The sequence below is a fragment of the Mustela lutreola genome, chromosome 15 (genome assembly GCF_030435805.1).
Source record: "Mustela lutreola isolate mMusLut2 chromosome 15, mMusLut2.pri, whole genome shotgun sequence".
Taxonomy (NCBI): Eukaryota; Metazoa; Chordata; class Mammalia; order Carnivora; family Mustelidae; genus Mustela; species Mustela lutreola.
The window spans coordinates 57904669-57922634 of record NC_081304.1 but is presented as its reverse complement, the minus strand read 5'-3'; the positions used below and the strand labels follow the sequence as shown (position 1 = coordinate 57922634).

Below are 17966 nucleotides of genomic sequence, written 5' to 3'. Positions count from 1 at the left end.
AGGAGTGGAGGGCAGTGAGCATCCTTCCACCCCGTGGGGACTGGGAGGCCTGCCTGCTGGAGCCCCGTGCTCAGACCCCGTGTCTATGGAGGCGGAAGCATCAGGGAGTGGAGATGCAGGGGTGTGTCAGGGAGGGACACTAAGAAAGCGACAACTGTCAGCAGACGCTGGTCGAACTTGGCACAGAGGGCAGAAACACTGCTCTTCCAAGAGGGCTCCTTTCTGGCTGGATCAGCCTACAAGAGCTAGAAAGCCTTGGGAACCAGAGAGGGTTTTAAATTTCAACTTCTCTGCTGCCATTTGAGCCTGGGAGCTTGAAGACAAGGTGGGAGATAAGGTTGAGACAAAGTCTGGGAAGAGTCAGATCCTCCAGCTCTCCCTCTCAGGCCCTGTCACTGGGCCACACATTTAGCAGGGAAAAGAACAGAAACCTTGCAGGCTAAGGAGGCAGGTCCTGGGGGAGAAGATGAGAGGGTCTTGCCAGGACGAGAATCTGTGATCAGAGACTGGAAAGTGAGCATCTAGGATTTCTGAGGTAAAGCAATTCCTGGTAATCACTTTCTCAGTTGCCTGTCCCCAGTCCACCACAGGGTCAAGGCCTAAGGCATCCCTCCTCGAGAGCAAGTTCTTCTGCTTGCGCTGGAGGTCTTTGAGGCTGGGAATTATCTGATGCATTCAGAGATTGGGAAGCTACAGTTAACAACCAAGACCAGGGAATCTGTGATTCGTGCCCTGGTACCCTGTGTTTCCCCAGAGCCAGGGTGTTAAGGGGGGTGGCATCCCAGGGTCCTGCTGGTGCACTACCCATGGAGTCCCAGGGTGGGGAATACTGACCTTGACAGTGTAGATCTGGAAGTAGATGGGCAGGGTGCCCATGCGAACATAGTAGGTGATGACATCCAGGATGAAGGGGTCCACAGTCCGGGATGTGTCCAGGGAAGGAGGCTGTGAGGGGGCAGAGAAGGTCTTCAGTTGTGGGGGCTCCATGCAGTTGTGGAGGCTGCTATTCTGGTAACAGAGAAACTCTAATGGTCCCACGTGCCCTCTGTTGGGCACCAATCCAGCTGGGCACTCAAACACACTCCAGCCCTTTCCTTCCCCCTGATTTCCACTCCTAATCCAGGCAAGTCCATCCTCAATTCATTCCACTTGCACAAAGACACTTGGGGTGCCTCTAGGTCGAAGGCACTGAGTGGGGTGTTTGGGGTAGACAAGATGCCTGAGATTACAGCCAACGATCACCGAGTCTGGGCTGGGTTCCAGCCACCCACTGGCCAAACAACCTGGGCCTTGAGAAGTGAGGGGATCTGCTGTCTCCTTCAGCTCTTCGGGTATCTCCATATATCAACAGATTAATTTAAACGTGTGGGTTATTAGAAAAAAAAACACTAGTGTCATGTCCTACACACCTTCCTCCTATGGATATAAAGCAGAACCATCAGATATTTTTTTTTTCCTTTTAGATAAACAGAATGCTTACATAGTACCAGAACTGGAAAGCAGCTAGAGTTTATCTCATCCAACCCCTATCTGATCCTATAACTCTCTATAGACCAGAATCTCCCGTCTGGTCTATAGAAACACTGCTCCCTTCAGAAAGGCCACACGGAGGAACAGAGAATGTACTCCAACAAGGCTGTCCTCATCTACACTGTTTCCCATCTCTTCACATGGAAACCGCTTTGGGAGGAAACCATTGGGGCTGTACAAATCGTTAACTCTGAGGGCAAGGAGAGCAGGGAGGGCCCCAAATCCCACGTATATCCCAGCATGAAAATAAAAACTACTGGCAAAAGAGCATAAGTAAGGGGCACCTGGGTGGCTCAGTGGGTTAAAGCCTCTGCCTTCAGCTCAGCTCATGATCTCAGGGTCCTGGGATTGAGCCCCGCATCGGGCTCTCTGCTCAGCGGAGACACTGCCTGCCTCTCTGCCTACTTGTGCTCTGTCAAATAAATAAAATCTTTTTTTTTTTAAAAAAGGAGAGAGCACAAGTAAGATCCTCCTCCTCTAACAGCCTCCAAGTTTTGAGGAAAAAGTATTTCAATACCCAGCTAAACAGTCGCCTGTGCATACACAAAGACATTTTTTGGGTAAGCGGTAACTCAAGAAGGAGGCCTCCCCCCACACCTCCACGAGAAGGTACTAGAAAGCACCCCACTCAAGTAGACTGTCAAGTCAGAAATTAGGTACCTAAAATCAAGGTGCATAGCATCCTAAAAGAGGCTGACTCCCCTCCAAATTCCAATCGAAATCCTGAGGGGGGATTAAAAGAAAAAAACCCCACCACATTTCTAATATTTATCTGGAAACAAACAGAAACAAACACAGTCTGAAAGGTTTCCAAGAAGAAGAGTAAGGGGATAAGCTTGCCCTGCCAGCTATTAAATGAAAAAATGCTAACGTGGCCGGAAATGAATAGATTGACAAGAAAGAGTAAGTGTCCCAGAATAAACTCAAGCATCTGTTAAAAACTTAGTAGATGATAAAACTGGCATTTCAGACTGACGGGGCAAGATGGCTCATGCAATAAATAGCTTTAGGACAACTGGCTGAGCATTTGGAAAAAAGCAATTTGCATGCCTCATACTCAACCCTGAAATCGATCGCAGGCAGGTTATTTAAATGGAAAAACCGAGACCTGAAAAGTTCCGGGAAATGATCAGTGAATATTAATTTAATCTTGGATATAATTCAGTCTGTGGAGAAGACCTCTCGAAGCAGGACTCCGGTATCACAAAGAATAAAGTCCTGTGTGTAACTGCATAGAAATATCGAACTTCTGTAAGTCAAAAACCGCTACTGACGAACTTGACAAGCAAGTAAACAAAGTAGAAGAAAATGTCTGCAACCCCAAAAAGGTTAAAAGTCTCTTAATAGGAGGGGTACCTGCCCGGCTGGCTCGGTCAGTGGAACTAAAAGATTCTTAATCTCAGGGTGGCAAGTTTGAGCCCCACATGGAGGTAGAGTTTACTGGAAAGATATAAAAAAGATTCTCCTAATAGATGAAGGCCTTTTCAAGTCAGTAAAAGATGGGAGCTCCCTCCCTACCGCCCCGCCCAGGAAGGCTGAGGGTACAGCCTGGTTTTGTGGCCAAGAGGATACGCTCTGGTTCCAAGCAGGACTCTACCTCTCATCTTACCACTTCGGACAAAGTTACCTAATTTCTTTGCACCCCGGAAGCTTGATCTGTACAATGGGGACATGGCAACGTTAGCACCCACCCGTAAGAGTGCCTGTACTTGGTAGGGCTGCTGAGTGTCGAGCCCGTGGGAGCTCTCAGGAAGCAGGGGCTCTTACAATCACAGAAAAACCGTCCCACGAACCTCAGAAGAGAAGGGACAAATCGGCCTATACACTTATGGGAGAATGTTCTGCTGCATATTTTCCCCAGTGTCCCCCCACCCCCAAGCAGGTGCCTGCTAAGAGCTCCAGCATGAGCTGGTTGGGGCTCCTCCCTTGTGCTCCCTTCCAGCCTCATCCCACCCTAGGGGACCCCAGGGCTGACTCTTGAGGCCGAGAGCCAAGGGTGGTATCTGAAAACGGGCCCCTCCCACCTCCCCCCTACCCTCACGTCTCCCCTACCATTTCTGCCAGCTTGTGGATGGCCGGGCAGAGTGTGTTGACTGTGTTCTGGTACCACGGGTCTGCGCGGCCCAGGAATGCCGCCAGCTCTTGGAGCTCCGAATGTCTGCTTGTCGCCGGCTCCTGGGGACAGGGGGACAGGGCAGACCCATCAGGCATGGTCTCCTGGCACTTTCTTCCCAGCCAGAGGGTCCCCTAGACAAACTGGCCAATCACTGAACCTCTTGGTTCTCTCTCAGTTTCTCTGCCATGTGAAGACGATTGGGTTTTACTCTCCCGTGAAGCTGGGATACCCTGGATGGAGGGTCACTTGCCAAGGACACTGAAAAATGACCATGAGCCTTGGAAGTGGAGAGACAAGGACTGCTTTGAATTTAATGCTCCCCAAAAAGCAAACAGAGTGGGACAGCAGAAATGCAAAGATGCAAGGGTAAGCTTGTCCCCTACCCCCCAATAAATCAGGGGGCTCCCACTGCCTGAAATTTCCTTTTATGTGACCCCAGGAAGTGTGCTGTGTGTGTGCCTGCATATGTGTATGTGTGTGTGTGTGTGTGTGTGTGTGTGTGTGTGTGTGTGTATGTGAGAGAGAGAGAGAGAGATGGTCCCTGTTTGAACAGACGCTTCCAATGAATTCCATTAGAAAAGCCAAACAAAATTCAGCAATGGGCAGGCTGCCCCCAGGAGGGCACATTCAGCCTCCAGGGCCCGGGTCTGGGGATCCTGGGACATAGAGCTGCCCTGGAAGGGCACTCCTGGCCCCGCATCCTAAGGAAGGACGGTCCTAGCCCCTGGAGTCAGGGATGTGGTTGCTTGGCCCCTAAGCCAGACTCCTGCTGTGGACAGCCCCTCGGTCCTCCCCCACATCCTCCCTCCCCTGCCCCGCCCTGCCCTGCCCTGCCACCTCAGGCGCCAGCACAGGGATGTAGTAGAGCTGCAGGCTGAGTCTGGGGGTCAGGCAGAACTTCTGGGTCTCCCGTTTCCTGGCAAGGGGCAGCAGAGCACAGGGGTAAGGGCAGGTGCTGTGGCTTTAGATAATTCCACGTCCTGGTTCTGATCGTTAGTCTAGACGGTCGGGGGGGGGGGGTGAGCACCCAATCTCCCTGAGCCGGTGTTCTCAGCTATAGAATACATACAGTAATGTCTATCTCAGGGGCGGGGGGCAGTGGCAAGGATTACAGAGCTCATGGCAAAGAGCCGAGCCAGTGAGTGTGGTGCTGGAGTCTGACCGCACCCTTGCTGCATCCTGGCCAGGCCCTCCCACCCTGTCCCCAGCTGTCCCCCCACCAGCCCCCCGCCACAGGGCCCTACCTGAGGCTGTGGTAGGCCTGGGCCAGGCGTCCCAGCATCCTGTCGTCCCCCAGGACCAGCACCCTGGCCGTGTGAAGCCGGGAGACCCCCGGCAGCATCCCCCCATCTCCGCTGGGCAGGCCTGTCCTGCGGTGTAGTCCCTGGGGCCCGTCCCAGCATGCAGGCATCAAGATGTCGGCGGGCCACACCCGCTTCTTGATGCCTCCTTTGCGCTGCAGCCCAGCACGCTCCATCTCAGGGCTGCCGGGGACAGGCAGCTCATCAGCACCCATGGGCAGGTCCCGCTCAATGCCACTGTCAGTGGACAGCATGGACGCCCGGGCCAGCTCCCGGTCTGGCCAGAGGCCCTGCAGATCCAAGGCCTCCAAGTCGGCACTGAGGCGCAACTGGGATCGCGGGCGCAGGAAGAGGACCAGCTCCTTCCCTAGGATGCAGAGAACATGGGGACCGTCAGGGCAGAGAAGTTACGGGAGGCTGGCAGGGCCTCACCCCAGGAAGGCCTGTGGTTCCAGGTTTCTCAAACACCATTCAGCCCAATAGAAGCCCCATGAAGGAACAAAGGTTCTGTGGCCAACAAAGATGGAGAACCCTGAATATTCCTGCCACCTGTAGTTGAGTTCCATTAGTAAACATGTTAAAGGCTCTGAGAAGTCCTGCAGTAAAGAAGTCATCTTCACTCAGTAACTCCCATTTAGCGGACCCTGGGATCTTCTTTATCATATCCACTCCCTGGCTTCCTCCCATCCTCCCCCGGTCTGTAGCTGCCCCTGGGACATAGAGAACAGGCCGTACCTGCTCCAGGAAAGACTTCTAGGCTTTTCTAACCTACTTCCATTTTACTATCCATGAGAAAACTGAGTCAGCCTAGCGTGACCCAGCACATGAAAGGAAGTGCCAGGACTCGGACCCAGTTCATTAGCTCAGGACTTCCTGGCATGATCCACACCCTTGTGCCCCCACCGCCCTGCCTGGATGGAGAAGGGCTGGGGACAGCTGCATGGGAACACCAGTGTGGACAGAAGTGTCAGGCAGGCGGGTCTCTTTGGAAGGGCCTCCAGCTGCGGAACGGTAACTTCTTTTGTGTCACTGTCATTGTGTCCCTTCTTAGGGACATTCATTGTTGGGGTCAGCATGGCCTGCAGCAATTCCTAATCCCAGGAGGCCAGCAGCTAATGCACTGAGCTATTCTGACATGGAGAAAATGGGTCCTTCCGCATATGCAGAACAACTCAGGCACTAAGGAGCACACACGTGGACACACACAGAATGCGGACACACACACACAGACATGCAGACACAGTACACACAGTCACAGGTGGACACAGACCTGTGAAGACAGTTTCACATGCACACACACACACACACACACACCCCTCTTTCCAGCCAGCTCCCCGCCAGCCAGGTGGGAGGCATAGGACTCACAGAGCTGCTCTTCGTCGGTCCACAGGTGGAAGGAGATATGGGGGCTGGGCAGAGGGATGCTTGGCTGTGGGTCCTGCAGGGGGTCACCTGAAAGCAGGAGGAGGGCTGTGGCATTCCCCTCTGCCCTCCCCGCTCCAGCTCCTGTAAGGCCCAGAGGGGGTGCAGAGACCGTCTCTCCCACATGGTCCAGCCCAGGCTTCCTCTCTGTCCCATCAGCTCACCCAAGGCCCAACAGCGCACCTGTCCCCTCCCTGCCCAAGGCTGTTTGAGCGCCCCTCCCCCGCTTCCTCCAAACTTCCTGGCTCGACCGTTAGGACCTTTCACAGACCAGCTCAGTGTCTTTCGGGACCTTTCCTCCCATGGTGGGTCCCCTCCTGCTAACCCCAAGCCAGAAGTACAGCCTGGCCAGGACGCCTTTCCTGCTGCTGTGTTTCTGTAACACAGCCTGGGTCTGATTCTTAAGAGCTGGGTGATGTTGGGCGAGATCTTTCAGCCTCTTTCTAACTCAGGCTTCTGGTCTGTAAAACGAGGGGCACAGTAATTTCTATCTCAGAATTTTACTCTGAGGATTAATCCATGCAATATTCAAATATATGCCAGGTGCCTCCGAACAGCAGCTGGGCCACGTTCTCAGCCCCCAACTTCCAAGTCCCCAGGCTCCCACCCGCCTCAGCCCCGCTGAGGGCTGGCAGGTGCACCGCTGCTCTCTGGCGCCCCCCTGCGGGCCCTCGCTGCCCCCGCCTGCTTACCGCAGCAGCGTCCCCTGGCGGCCGCCGCCGGCCCCAGCAGCCAGCCGTAAATCTCCTCCAGCCTCTCCAGGTGTCCCTCCCGGCTCGGGTTGGGTTCGCTGGCCATCTGCTCCACGGCGGCCACCACGGCGTGGAAATAGCACTCCAGGGCGCGGCGAGGGCAGGCCTGCCGGGGAGGGGCGCCAGAGCCTGGGTCCCGGCCCAGCACCCACCCACCCACCCCAGCTCTGAAGTTGCCTGAAGCTGCTTACACCTGCGGGTCCCTCCTGTCCCTCACACCGAGGCTCCCTGCAAAGTCTGGACCCCAGAGGGGCAGGGATCGCCGTCCTGTATGCAAACTCCGGGAAGGCAGACCTTTGGTCACAGCTGCACCCAGGGCCCCTAGAACATTTTCAACTACAGAGTAGTTGCTCAAGAAAACAGTTGCTGATTATTCCCTGGACTTCTGTCATTCCTGCGCTATCCTGACATACCGTGCTGATATTTACTTGCCATTTGTCTTCCAATCAGCTCATTCTTTTTGGTTCAAAATTACTTCAGAGGGACAATTTATGTTGCTGCTCTATCTGTATAAAAAGGCTAGTGGCTGAGCATATCCTGCAATAACTAAGATGAATATTAACAATCACAAGGCACTATTATTAAATTCTAGCCAGGTACTGAGGCCTGCCAAGCTTTAGAGCTTGGAGCTTGTCTTCTTTCTCTCTCCTTCTAAAAGATTCATTATTTATTTTAGAGCAAGAGCTCATGCATGAGTACTGGGGAGAGGGGGTGAAAACCGTAAGCAGACGTGGGGCTCCCACCAGGGGCTCACTTCAGGGCATTGTGGGGTTCAATCTCACAACCCTGAGCTCGTGACTCGAGCTAAAACCAAGGGTCAGACGTTAACCAAACCAAGAGCTGGGTCTTAACCAACTGCACCGCCCAGGCACCCCTGCTGCCTTCTCTCTTTAAAAGAGGGAAGTTAGTGTTAAAGAAGTTAGGGGTAAAGCACCAAGCTGAGCCCTTCTCCTTAATGGAAATTAACGGAACCAGGTTTTGGAAGCCTCTCTCTGTGCATTCCATGTTCTCAAGCATGGCTGCTTCCTGCTTCCTTTAATATACATGGCATCTGTTCTACCAGCTCATTTGCTCTCTGATTCCATCTTCTATACTCTCCCTCTCTTCCACTCTGCTTTGGCTACACAGGTCTCCTTATTGTTCCTCAAACACGCCAGACATGCTTACACCCCAGGGCCTTTGCACTTGCTGTTCCCGATGCTTGCACATTCTCTGCGATATCCACATGGCTTGCTCCTTCACTTCCTTTAGGACTTGACTCAAAAGTCACCTGACAAGGAGACTTCCCTGATCACACGATATAAAATTTCAGCCCCTCCTCCCAATTTCACATCCTTCTTTGCACATTTCCCCCTTTTGCTGTTATTTATCATACTGTACATTTTATTGATTATCACACACACAGAAAAAGAAAGAGATACACTACAATATAAACTCCTGGAGGACAGGAATTTTTATCTGGATCCCAGCATCTAGAAGGAACACGGCCTGGCATGTCGTGAGTGCTCAGTAAATATTTAATGTATTTATAAATTAAGCACCAAGATGAAAGGGACCCTGAGGGTTTTTCCAACTCGGATTCATATGTTCCTCTAATTGCATTATTTGTTTGTTCTGCAAACATTTATTGGAGTCCCAGCTGGTCAGAATGACGTGCTCTCCCTTAATCGGGAAGCCACGACCCTCCTTGGCAGACCTCTAGCCCAGAACGGAGGTGGGCCTGCCTGTGTCCTTGTTAGAACCTCACATCCTCTAAGCCAGGAGACGAGCTCCTTCAGTGGCGGGGGGGCTGAGGGAAGACAGCCAGAGGATATAATCGAGGACACTTGCTCAGAGGGTCTTACGGGCCATTGTAATGACTCTGGCTAGGACACCGTGTGATGTGATAAATGCACGTGACTACTCAGATCCCCCACTTTCAGGACTGAGACACACCCGAGTCCTGCTGCTGGGAGTGATGACAGCTCTCCACGGTGAGCTGACCTCTTGCCAAAGTTGGCCTCCACTGAAGAAAGCCACCTCCAAGCTCACACCCAGCTCCCGAGGACAGTCCACTCCCAATAACTAGCAGATGGGGAAGGAAGAAAAAGGTCTGGTCCCTCATGGTAATTCAGGACAACTCTGATTCCTACAGAAACAGCTGTGGGCAAACTCCTTCTGGGGCTCAGGAGATTGAAGACAAGAGGGACCGCTGACCCTGAGGAGATGGGGCTGTTCTCCAGTCCCACTGTTGATTTGGCGAGATCTCGCCCCCAAAGCTGTGTCTCTAGGCCCCTTGCTTGGCCTCATCCGCACATTGCTCCGGAAATCCCTGACACCCGCCTTTGCAAAGCAACACCCGGTTCCTGTTCCCCTGACCCCACGGTGCGGGACACACGGCCCCAGGTGGCACCGTCCCCCTCAAAGATGTCCTGTACCTGCTACAGCCCATGGCCGGAGCACCTCTAACCTACTGGAGCCTTGGCTGTGCATAGCCGCCCAGGCTGAGTCAGGCAGAGAAATTAGGATGCAAGCGGGTGAGTGTGAGAAAGGAACGAAATGCCCCGGACAGGAGCAGGGGGCAAGTTAAATAACTAGCAGTGCGCTCAGAGGTGAGAAGATGGTGCAGCCATCAGGGCTACATATTTTCCAGGGAAAACACTCTGATGCGGTGTATTTCCAGTGGGATGGGGGAAATCGGCATTATGTAAGCGCACACATCCATGAGGTATATAAAAACCATATACAGAGTTTGGGAGCTCCTTTTATTAAAAAGGAGCGGTGGGGGAGCGGGGCTGGGAAGTGGCAGAACATAGGTCTGATGTCGGAGATCTGGGTTCAAATCCTGACTCAGCCCGTTTGTATCTGTGTGACCACGGGCAGGTCAGCAACCTCTCTGGGCCCGTTTGGATCCTTCTACCCATTTCACAATGTTAAGATGGGATACCCATGAAGCGCTTAGCGCGGTGCCCGGGACACAGCAGACATTCACTCCACGGCAGCTACGAGGATGAGTGCTGCCAGTTTGGTTCAGGAAACAGACCGCAGTGTTCACTGCTAGTATGTCTGGGCAGACAGGCCTGCGGGATTTTTGTTCCCTCTTCTGACTTACGTGCATTCCCCCCCCCCATCACATTCCGTGAGTGTGTCCCCCTTTTTACAGGAGAAGCGGGAGGGTGAGTGGGAGTGCCGGTGTGGGCCATTACCTTCAGCTTGCTCTGCAGGGTGCTGGTGTGGCAGGCGTCCCCGAGCGCCGCCTGCAGGGCGTGGGAGACCACATGCCGCATGCAGACCTCTGGGGTCTGCTGCACCTGCGCCGCCTCGATCTCCAGCAGCAGGGCGCTGCACACGGAGGGAGATACCAGCTCCGGATCCACGAAGAGGAACACTCTGAGAGCAGAGACGGCAGGGGGCGCCGGTGAGGGTAACCCCCAGGAGGAGAGCCCCCGGAAGGGCACCGTCAGAGCCTCGCAGCCCCCAGGTGTTTTGTTTCTCCAAACACAGGAGCCTGGAGTTTGAAAGTTGAGGTGGGGGGATGGCAACAGGGAGCGGTGGGGACTGGGGCAGATCAGAGCAGGCAGGAGCAGCTACCCCCTGCTGGGGTGGTGAGGGGGGAGAGGGCTAGGTTAGTCTCATGTCCAGGTAAGCCCCAACCGAAATGCTGCTCCCTCCCCTAGCTCCGTGGCCCACTGATGACATCACCCTCCAGGAGGGACCCTAAATCCTTCCTGCCCAAAGGCACTCTGGACCCTGAGTGCACCCCATCTCCTCCCATCACCTGATCATACCCAAAAAACTAGCCTCCTGCACCTGCTCCCCTTCCTGGATACCAGCTCCTCTGGGTCCCTCCAGCTCCCTGCACCCCAATCTGCCCCTTCCGGAGCTAGTTCAGTAGTAGCACCTGCAGGGCAGGAAGCAAGGCACCCCCACTCCATCAGCCCCTCTTTCCAACACGACAAGCAGACATTTGCTCAATCTTGTATAAAGGGCCGGGCACACACAGACCAGTGCCCCAGATTCCACAGTGTGCTTGTGGCCTGAGCTGTAAATACCCCAGGGCTGTCTCTGGCTGCCTGGCTGGTTGATGCTGCATCACCGCCAAGGATGGGGTGGGACAACAGAACTCCAGAGTGGCTCAGTGTCCATGTCACCTTCTGCATGGGAGCAGGATGGCTCAGAAGCCAGCCCAAGAAGAAAGACCTACCCTGCTTCTGGGGAGTCCCCAGAGAAGCCAGGCCCCATACACCCTTGACAATACACCCCCCGGCTGGACACATGGCATGGACGGGAAGCTCTGCTGGGGTTCGTCCCCACCCCTCCCAGTCCCCCTCAGTGAGCAGTCACGGAGTCCCAACACCTAGAGGGCACAGAAGGTAACAGCCTTCCTGGGGCCACTCACCTCTCCTGGTAGGGGTACAGCTCACTCGTCAGGTTCTGCTCGGCAATGACCAGCCTTTGGTACAGCGTCCCTGCAAAGCAGACCACCTCAGCCAGCAAGCCCCTGGTCCCTGGCCCTCCTTCCTCACTTCCACAGGAGGTGCTGGGACTTCAGAGCTCCAGGGACCTCAGACAGAAAGCAAGACCATGACACGCTACTGCTGGGTCTGAACTGGGGCAGCGCTTTCCTGAGGTAACCTTTACCTGAGACAGCTCTTACTTGAGACAGCTTTTACCTGGGACAGCGCTTACCTGGGACAGCTCTTACCTGAGATGGATTTTACCTGGGACAGATTTTACCTGGAACAGCGCTTACTGGGGACAGCTCTTACCTGGGACAGCAGTCTCTGTTTTCAGCCTTATGGCACAATCCAAGGCTACCGTGCAGTAGGGGGCGGGCAGGGTTAGCAACCTCGTGCAAAAGTTGTAGGTTCTCCGGTAGAGCTCTTCTGTGATGCCGGTGGCCTGGGTAGGAGGGAGGAGTCAGGTGCCTGGAGCCCTAGGACAGAAGGCTCTGAACGGGGCAGGAGCGTGGGATGGAGAGGAGGAAGGACGGGTCTGACAGCCAGAGCTGGGCTCACACCTCTCTCCCAAACATACATCCCCAGCGTCTTCTCCCAGCACCCGTGACACACCTCCCGACACCCTGCTCTAATTCACTGTGGCAGGAACCCATCTCCTGTTCTGCTAGCAAATCCACCCCCCTCAGCGCCCTTTTCCTCATTCCTGCAGAGCTCCAGGCTCCAAGCTTGGCTGTCCCGCGGGCACGATGCTCACAGCGCAGTGCCTGGGGGCTCCCCTTCTCCACCCACACCCTAGGCTCCTGCCCTGCTGGAGCCCAGCCCCATCCTGCCCCTGGATTCCAGCAGCCCCTGAACTGCTCATCACGCCCCTCATCCCCCTCGCTGCCCACTCCCACCCCCGGCACTATACACAGCTCCTGGTTCCCATTCTCAAGACGATTTCTCCACGGCTTGTCTATCCTCTGTGCGGGGTCAGCGATGGCCCCCAGCGCACAGAGGAGCAATCCCGAGGACCTCCTTCTGACATTCAAGGCTCTCATGCATTCTACACACCACCTCCCCTGCTTCCCCCACTTCTGCCCCAGGACACCCCTCCGTGTATTAGGGCGAGGGCACAGCTGGAGTGGAGAAGCCAGTTTAGGGCAGGCAGTCCAAGAGTTCTAGGCCCGCCCACGCAGAGACAGGCATCCTCTGAGGGAGAAGACAGTGTCTGGCCCTGGTGCTCATGGGGTTCCACGATGCCCCCACCCTCCGCTCTAGCTCACCTTAGTGAGCACGTACAGCAGAGTATGCAGCAAGGGAATGATGACATGCCGGAGGTCTTCACTTACTGCCTAGAAAACAGGAGACCGTGGGGCATTTACTGGGCTGGGGCTCGAGGGGGGGCTCACCACCTCCTAGCAGGGCACAGGTTGGGTGGGGGTAGGTGTGGGCAGGAGATGGGGTAGAAGGCAAGCATCCCACCACGCCAAGGGGAGGGAAAAGAGCACGGCCTGCCCCAGCAAGGAAGGGGTGGGGTGGGGAGGGAGCATGGGGGTGGAAAGGGCTGGGAGAGCCTGGGGGGTGGGCGGCATCCACTCAGGGTAGGAGCTGGTGCCGAGCAGTAGGCCAGTCCCCGGACCGTGGAGGTGCCCTGAGAGCAGCATCTCCCAAATGGATATGACACAGAGCATGGGGGAGGGGATCCTTTTGGGGAGGTACAAGAACAATTTTGAAACATTTTTAATAGGTATGCATTTATGTTTATCCGCGTTTCCTGTTCCCACAAGTGGGGATTTTCCATGTGTGGCCATGGTACAGAACTTCTTTCTGAAATACGCTAAGTCATGTGAAACCGTGGAAGTCTGCCCTTCAAGAAGTAGAGGAGGGAGACAGAGCTGCTGAAAATCACGCAGGAGGTTCACAAAGGACCAGAGTTGGGGGGAGGGTGGATGCAGCAGTGATGGGACTGAGGCCCCACCTGGCTTGACCTCTCTCCCTCCTCCCCACCCCCCACCCACCTCTCCGAAGCCCAAGAACCCACCTTTTCCAGCTCTCTGAGCAGAATACGGACCAGCACCGGACTCTTCCCCGGATCTCTCTCGACCTTCTTGTGCAGGGACCATCTCCACATGCCTGGCCAGGACAGAGGGGACCCCAGCACATGCAGGCGGGGCATGGGGGCTCTTAGAGGGGATCCCCCTGAGCTGGAACCAGAGCCCTTGGAGCCCCATGCTGTGACTGTGACTGGCTACAGAACTGACCCCTCAGCTGGGTGCCTGGCTCTGGTGACATAGTGGGGAGGGCTTGTCACACGTGGAGGATTTCTGCTCCACTGCCTGTCAAGGACAGTGCATTCTTGGGGTGGAAAGGCAGGGATGTGGGACATGAGTGGGCCAGAGTGTGCGCGTGGCCTATGGGCTGGCAATGTTTAGACCTCAGCACCTGGGGCCACGTGTCTGGAGGTCGTGCAGGTCAAGAGGAATTTTGCTCACATGGGGAACTGGGGAGGTGGCTGAGAAGGAGTGGGACAGAGGCTGCCTGCTGGCTCTTACCTTGGTTGCTCTGCAGGGCTGGGGCCTGAGGGCTGAGTTCCCGGAGAACGGCTTGCACGCTCCGCTGGAGGTCCAGCTCCGCATCTGGGCAGCAGGGATGGGTGGGGGGAGCACTGGGGCCAGGAGCTTTGGAGCTCAGCGACCCCGGCCTCACCCTCGCCCCCATGTCTGCTCTCCCTGAGACCATCTTTCACCCCTTCTTTAAGCCCCAAGAGGTGCCCCAAAGTGATCAACTTAGAGCAGGCAGCCAGCACACAGCTCTCCAATAAGCCTTTCCATCAGCACCTCCCTGTTCTCTGTAAAACCCACGTTCCCCAAAGCACCGTGGGTATTCCACTGGTGGCTCACAGGGCTGTTTTAGGGATACTCATGCTGTCCTAAAACCTGAATAATTAGGCACTTATCTTTATCTGTTCAAAAAAATATGTGTTCCTAAATTTCAAGTCAATTTCATGTCAGATCAAGGATGGGACAGGAAAGGACAGACTGTCCCCTCATCAAACTGAACTCAGGCTTTGCTAAGCCAACTTCCCCTCCAGATCCCAGCCCTGGCCCGGTTCTATCCCTCCCCTATCCCGCTGGCCTGGCCCAGCTTGAGCAGAACACTGTTAGCCAAATCTAGATGCCCCAAGTCTCCTCGGACTGATTTCCCACCTGCCCCACCCTCTTGCAGTCCATGGGCTTGTAACTCCCCTGGTGTCTTTGTGTGATCTGGAGTCGAGCCCCATCTCTGTCCCGTGGTGTGTTTGTCTTGAATGAAGTCTCCTTTGCTACTGGAACCAGTGTCACGAGATCGTTCTTTCTTCAGCTGTGGTCCAATGGCATGCCAAAGCGTGAGCGTGGTACAAGAATGAGCCACTGACATCCGGGAAGCATGGGAGTGGTGGGGAGGCCCCTGGCCCATCTCCCACTGCAGGAAGAGGTTAGCTGGCCGGGGGGGGGGCTTGGGGCTGGGCACCTGCAGCCCATCGCCTGGTGCGGGGCCACACTTCTGGCCACTGTGACACTCCTCCTCCAAGACTTGCATCCTTGAGGCACCTGACTTGGGCTCAGGGCTCCCCAACCACACTGCTGAGCCTTTCTTGGCCACAGCTGTGTCGAATGCATTTCCACGAGCAACTCAACTCTTTCTCCTTCCCTCAGAGCTGGACACCTGTCAGCGCCCTCTCCGTAGCCTGCCCCTGGGCTGTGTCCCCACCTCAATCCCTGCGTGGCCACCCCATCGTGAGGTCTGCTTCTCGGAGACTCCAGACTAAAAACAGGAAGCATGAGAGACACTTCCCACACCATAAATTCCTCTTTTTGACTGGCTCTCATCAAGCGTCTGTCTTCCTTCACGAGCAAGTGTGCCTTTGGTTGTCAGAGAACACCAACCACACGCCTCAGGGGTTCCTCTTTTGTTGGGTTGTCAGGAAACTGACAAAGTGGGGGCCCAGCCTCAAAAACCAGCTCATCTCCAGGGACAGGGACGTTTCCTCTCTGCTCCTCTTTGGGGCTCTTGCTTTATGTTCTACGAAACCTGTATCATAATTGTCTCACACTCCTTTGGAGGATGCAGATAGAGATCACATGTTTTAAACAATCAGCAGGTAGAATGTGTTCAGCCAAGGCGCTGGTGCTCAGAGACCGACCCCTCTGGGGTTCTGGCGTGTACTCGGCTAAGCTGGCCAGGGCTCCCCTGCTTCTCAAAAACCCCCCACCTTTCTCCTGCCGCTCCCCTGGTCCCCTTGGACCTCATCAAAGTCTGTTTCTGAGTCTCCCAGAGGCTGAGAGTGGGAGGCTCTCACAGCTCAAGTTTCTCCCCCGGCCACACTGCTGGGCCGTGCATCACCCCCCACCCTTCCGTGCCCCCCGCCCCCCTGGCAAGGAAATCATGAAGCCTGGCATGAAGGCTGGTCACAAGCTGCCTTTTTACCTACCTGTGTCCACCTTACATGGAGATTTATTTATTTTTTATTTTATTTATTTTGACATAGAGAGATCACAAGTAGGCAGAGAGGCAGGCAGAGAGGGTGGGGGGGAAGCAGGCTCCCCACTGAGCAGAGAGCCTGACTCGGGGCTCAATCCCAGGACCTTGGGATCATGACCTAAGCCAGAGGCAGAGGCTTTAACCCACTGAGCCACCCAGGCGCCCCAACCTTACACGGAGATTTAATGAGTTAATGCAGGCAGAGTTTTTAAGACATTGTTATGTCTACTTTCTTCTTTCCTCCTTCCTTCCTTCTGCCTCCCTCCATCCCCAGCCGCCTCTCCATGGACAGCACAGACTTCAAACTATGATAGCCATCATCTCCTCCCTGCCCCTCACTAGAAGGGCAGCCAAGCCTTTGTCTTCTGAGCCCTGGGTTCTCCTGCCTTGCACAGGGAGTCAAGCTTTTATGTTTCAGAGAAAAATAGAGAAGTTGCCAATAGCCCCAGGGGACAGCCTCACATAAAGTATGTTTTCGAAAGTCTGGGCGGCCGGAACAAGCGCTCAGGCTTTGGTCCACATCTGGCCTACAGACGTGTTTTGTTTGGGCTTGTAGAGTGTCTTGGAAAAAAAAAAAATATCAAATCAGCTGCCAACATGTACAAATCAGGAGATTTTGCATGAAAGTTTGGGTTTCTGGCATCCCTGGAAAGTCTGTTGACACCAGGCATGCATTCTTCGCACATGTTGCAACCGACGGGGCCGGGAAGGGGCTGCCCCCTTGAGACGGGGCCCAGCTACCCCAATTCTTCATAGCGGCCCCCTCTCCTTGTCTGGCTCATCGACACCCTGTACCTGGCCCCTTGAGTTTGAGACCCCTGGCTCTGGGACTGAGACAACCAAGCTGGATTGTCTCAAAGGATAGGGATGAAGGCTGCTGCTTGTAGCTACTGAGGACAGTGGCAACCCGAGGTGGGAGGCTGTGAGAGCACACGTTTATGGGGACCCAGGGAATGAGAAAGATTGGAGCTGGCTGGGACACAGCCTAGGGGGGTGGCAGAGAGCTCAGACAGAGGCAGGTGAGCACTATACTCTACGCTGGAGGGCCATAGCTGTGGTCTCCTGGGTTACCTTTGCCAGCGCATAAGAATGTCTCCAAAGGAACCCTCTCTCTCCCTATGGACCGTGCATACCTGGCCAACCTGTTTGGGGACAGGGGTGTGGCAGCTACAGTGAATTGAAGACACAGCCTCTTCTCATCATGAAGACTTTGTAACCCCTGGGCTTACGAGATCACAAACAGGGGGGAGGCAGCCCGGGCAAATGACCCTGGAATTTGTACTGACCTTGGAAAATGAGAGCTTGAAGCTGGATTTGATCTGATTAAGCAAATGAAAGAAACAGGATATTTCTTGTGCCTCAAGCAGCTCAGGGTAATTTGTATATGACATGCATGTCTAACATTACTCTTGACTCAGAACAGCCAATAATAAAGGCCATTCATTATTACCTTCCCCTCCATCCAGGAATGTGGGATATTACTATTAGGCGTCATGTTACTATTAATATCTAACATTTAAATTGCACGTAAAAGGCGTACACTCAGAGAGTCTTACGGAAGTGTGATAAGACAATGTGAGGTGTTCAACAAAACCGAGTTCATGTTTGTTCTGGGTCGCCAGGAAGACTACATTTCCCAGAATCCCCTGCAGCTAGATGGACGCCATCCTGTCCAGTGGAATGTGGTAGACACAAGGTATGACATAAAATCCTCTGCACTGGGGCGCCTGGGTGGCTCCATGGGTTAAGGATCTGCCTCTGGCTCGGGTCATGATCCCAGGGTCTAGGGATCGAGCCCCACCTCGGGCTTCCTGCTCAGTGGGGAGTCTGCTTCTCCCTCTCCCTCTGCAGCTCCCCTTGCTTATGCTCGCTCTCTCTCACTCTCTCAAATAAATACATAAGA

General features: G+C 54.6%; 1 protein-coding gene across 3 annotated transcripts in view; it reads right to left on the bottom strand.

Moving 5' to 3' along the window:
• Positions 1–17966, bottom strand: part of PIK3R6 (phosphoinositide-3-kinase regulatory subunit 6) — a 49581-nt gene that overhangs the window by 12135 nt on the left and 19480 nt on the right. For 2 of the 3 annotated variants that reach the window (XR_009347994.1, XM_059148844.1), the window contains exons 3-14: positions 14095–14178; positions 13584–13675; positions 12826–12894; positions 11870–12002; positions 11500–11569; positions 10307–10490; positions 7062–7227; positions 6313–6399; positions 4891–5314; positions 4484–4562; positions 3583–3705; positions 835–945 (exon numbers count right to left, since the gene is read on the bottom strand). Coding sequence is in view for 2 of the 3 variants with exons in the window: in XM_059148844.1 (XP_059004827.1) it covers positions 835–945; positions 3583–3705; positions 4484–4562; positions 4891–5314; positions 6313–6399; positions 7062–7227; positions 10307–10490; positions 11500–11569; positions 11870–12002; positions 12826–12894; positions 13584–13675; positions 14095–14178 (1622 nt within the window). In the remaining variant the exon portion in view is untranslated. The remainder of the gene's footprint in view (positions 1–834; positions 946–3582; positions 3706–4483; positions 4563–4890; positions 5315–6312; positions 6400–7061; positions 7228–10306; positions 10491–11499; positions 11570–11869; positions 12003–12825; positions 12895–13583; positions 13676–14094; positions 14179–17966) is intronic. The other variant, XM_059148845.1, reaches the window with a different exon arrangement.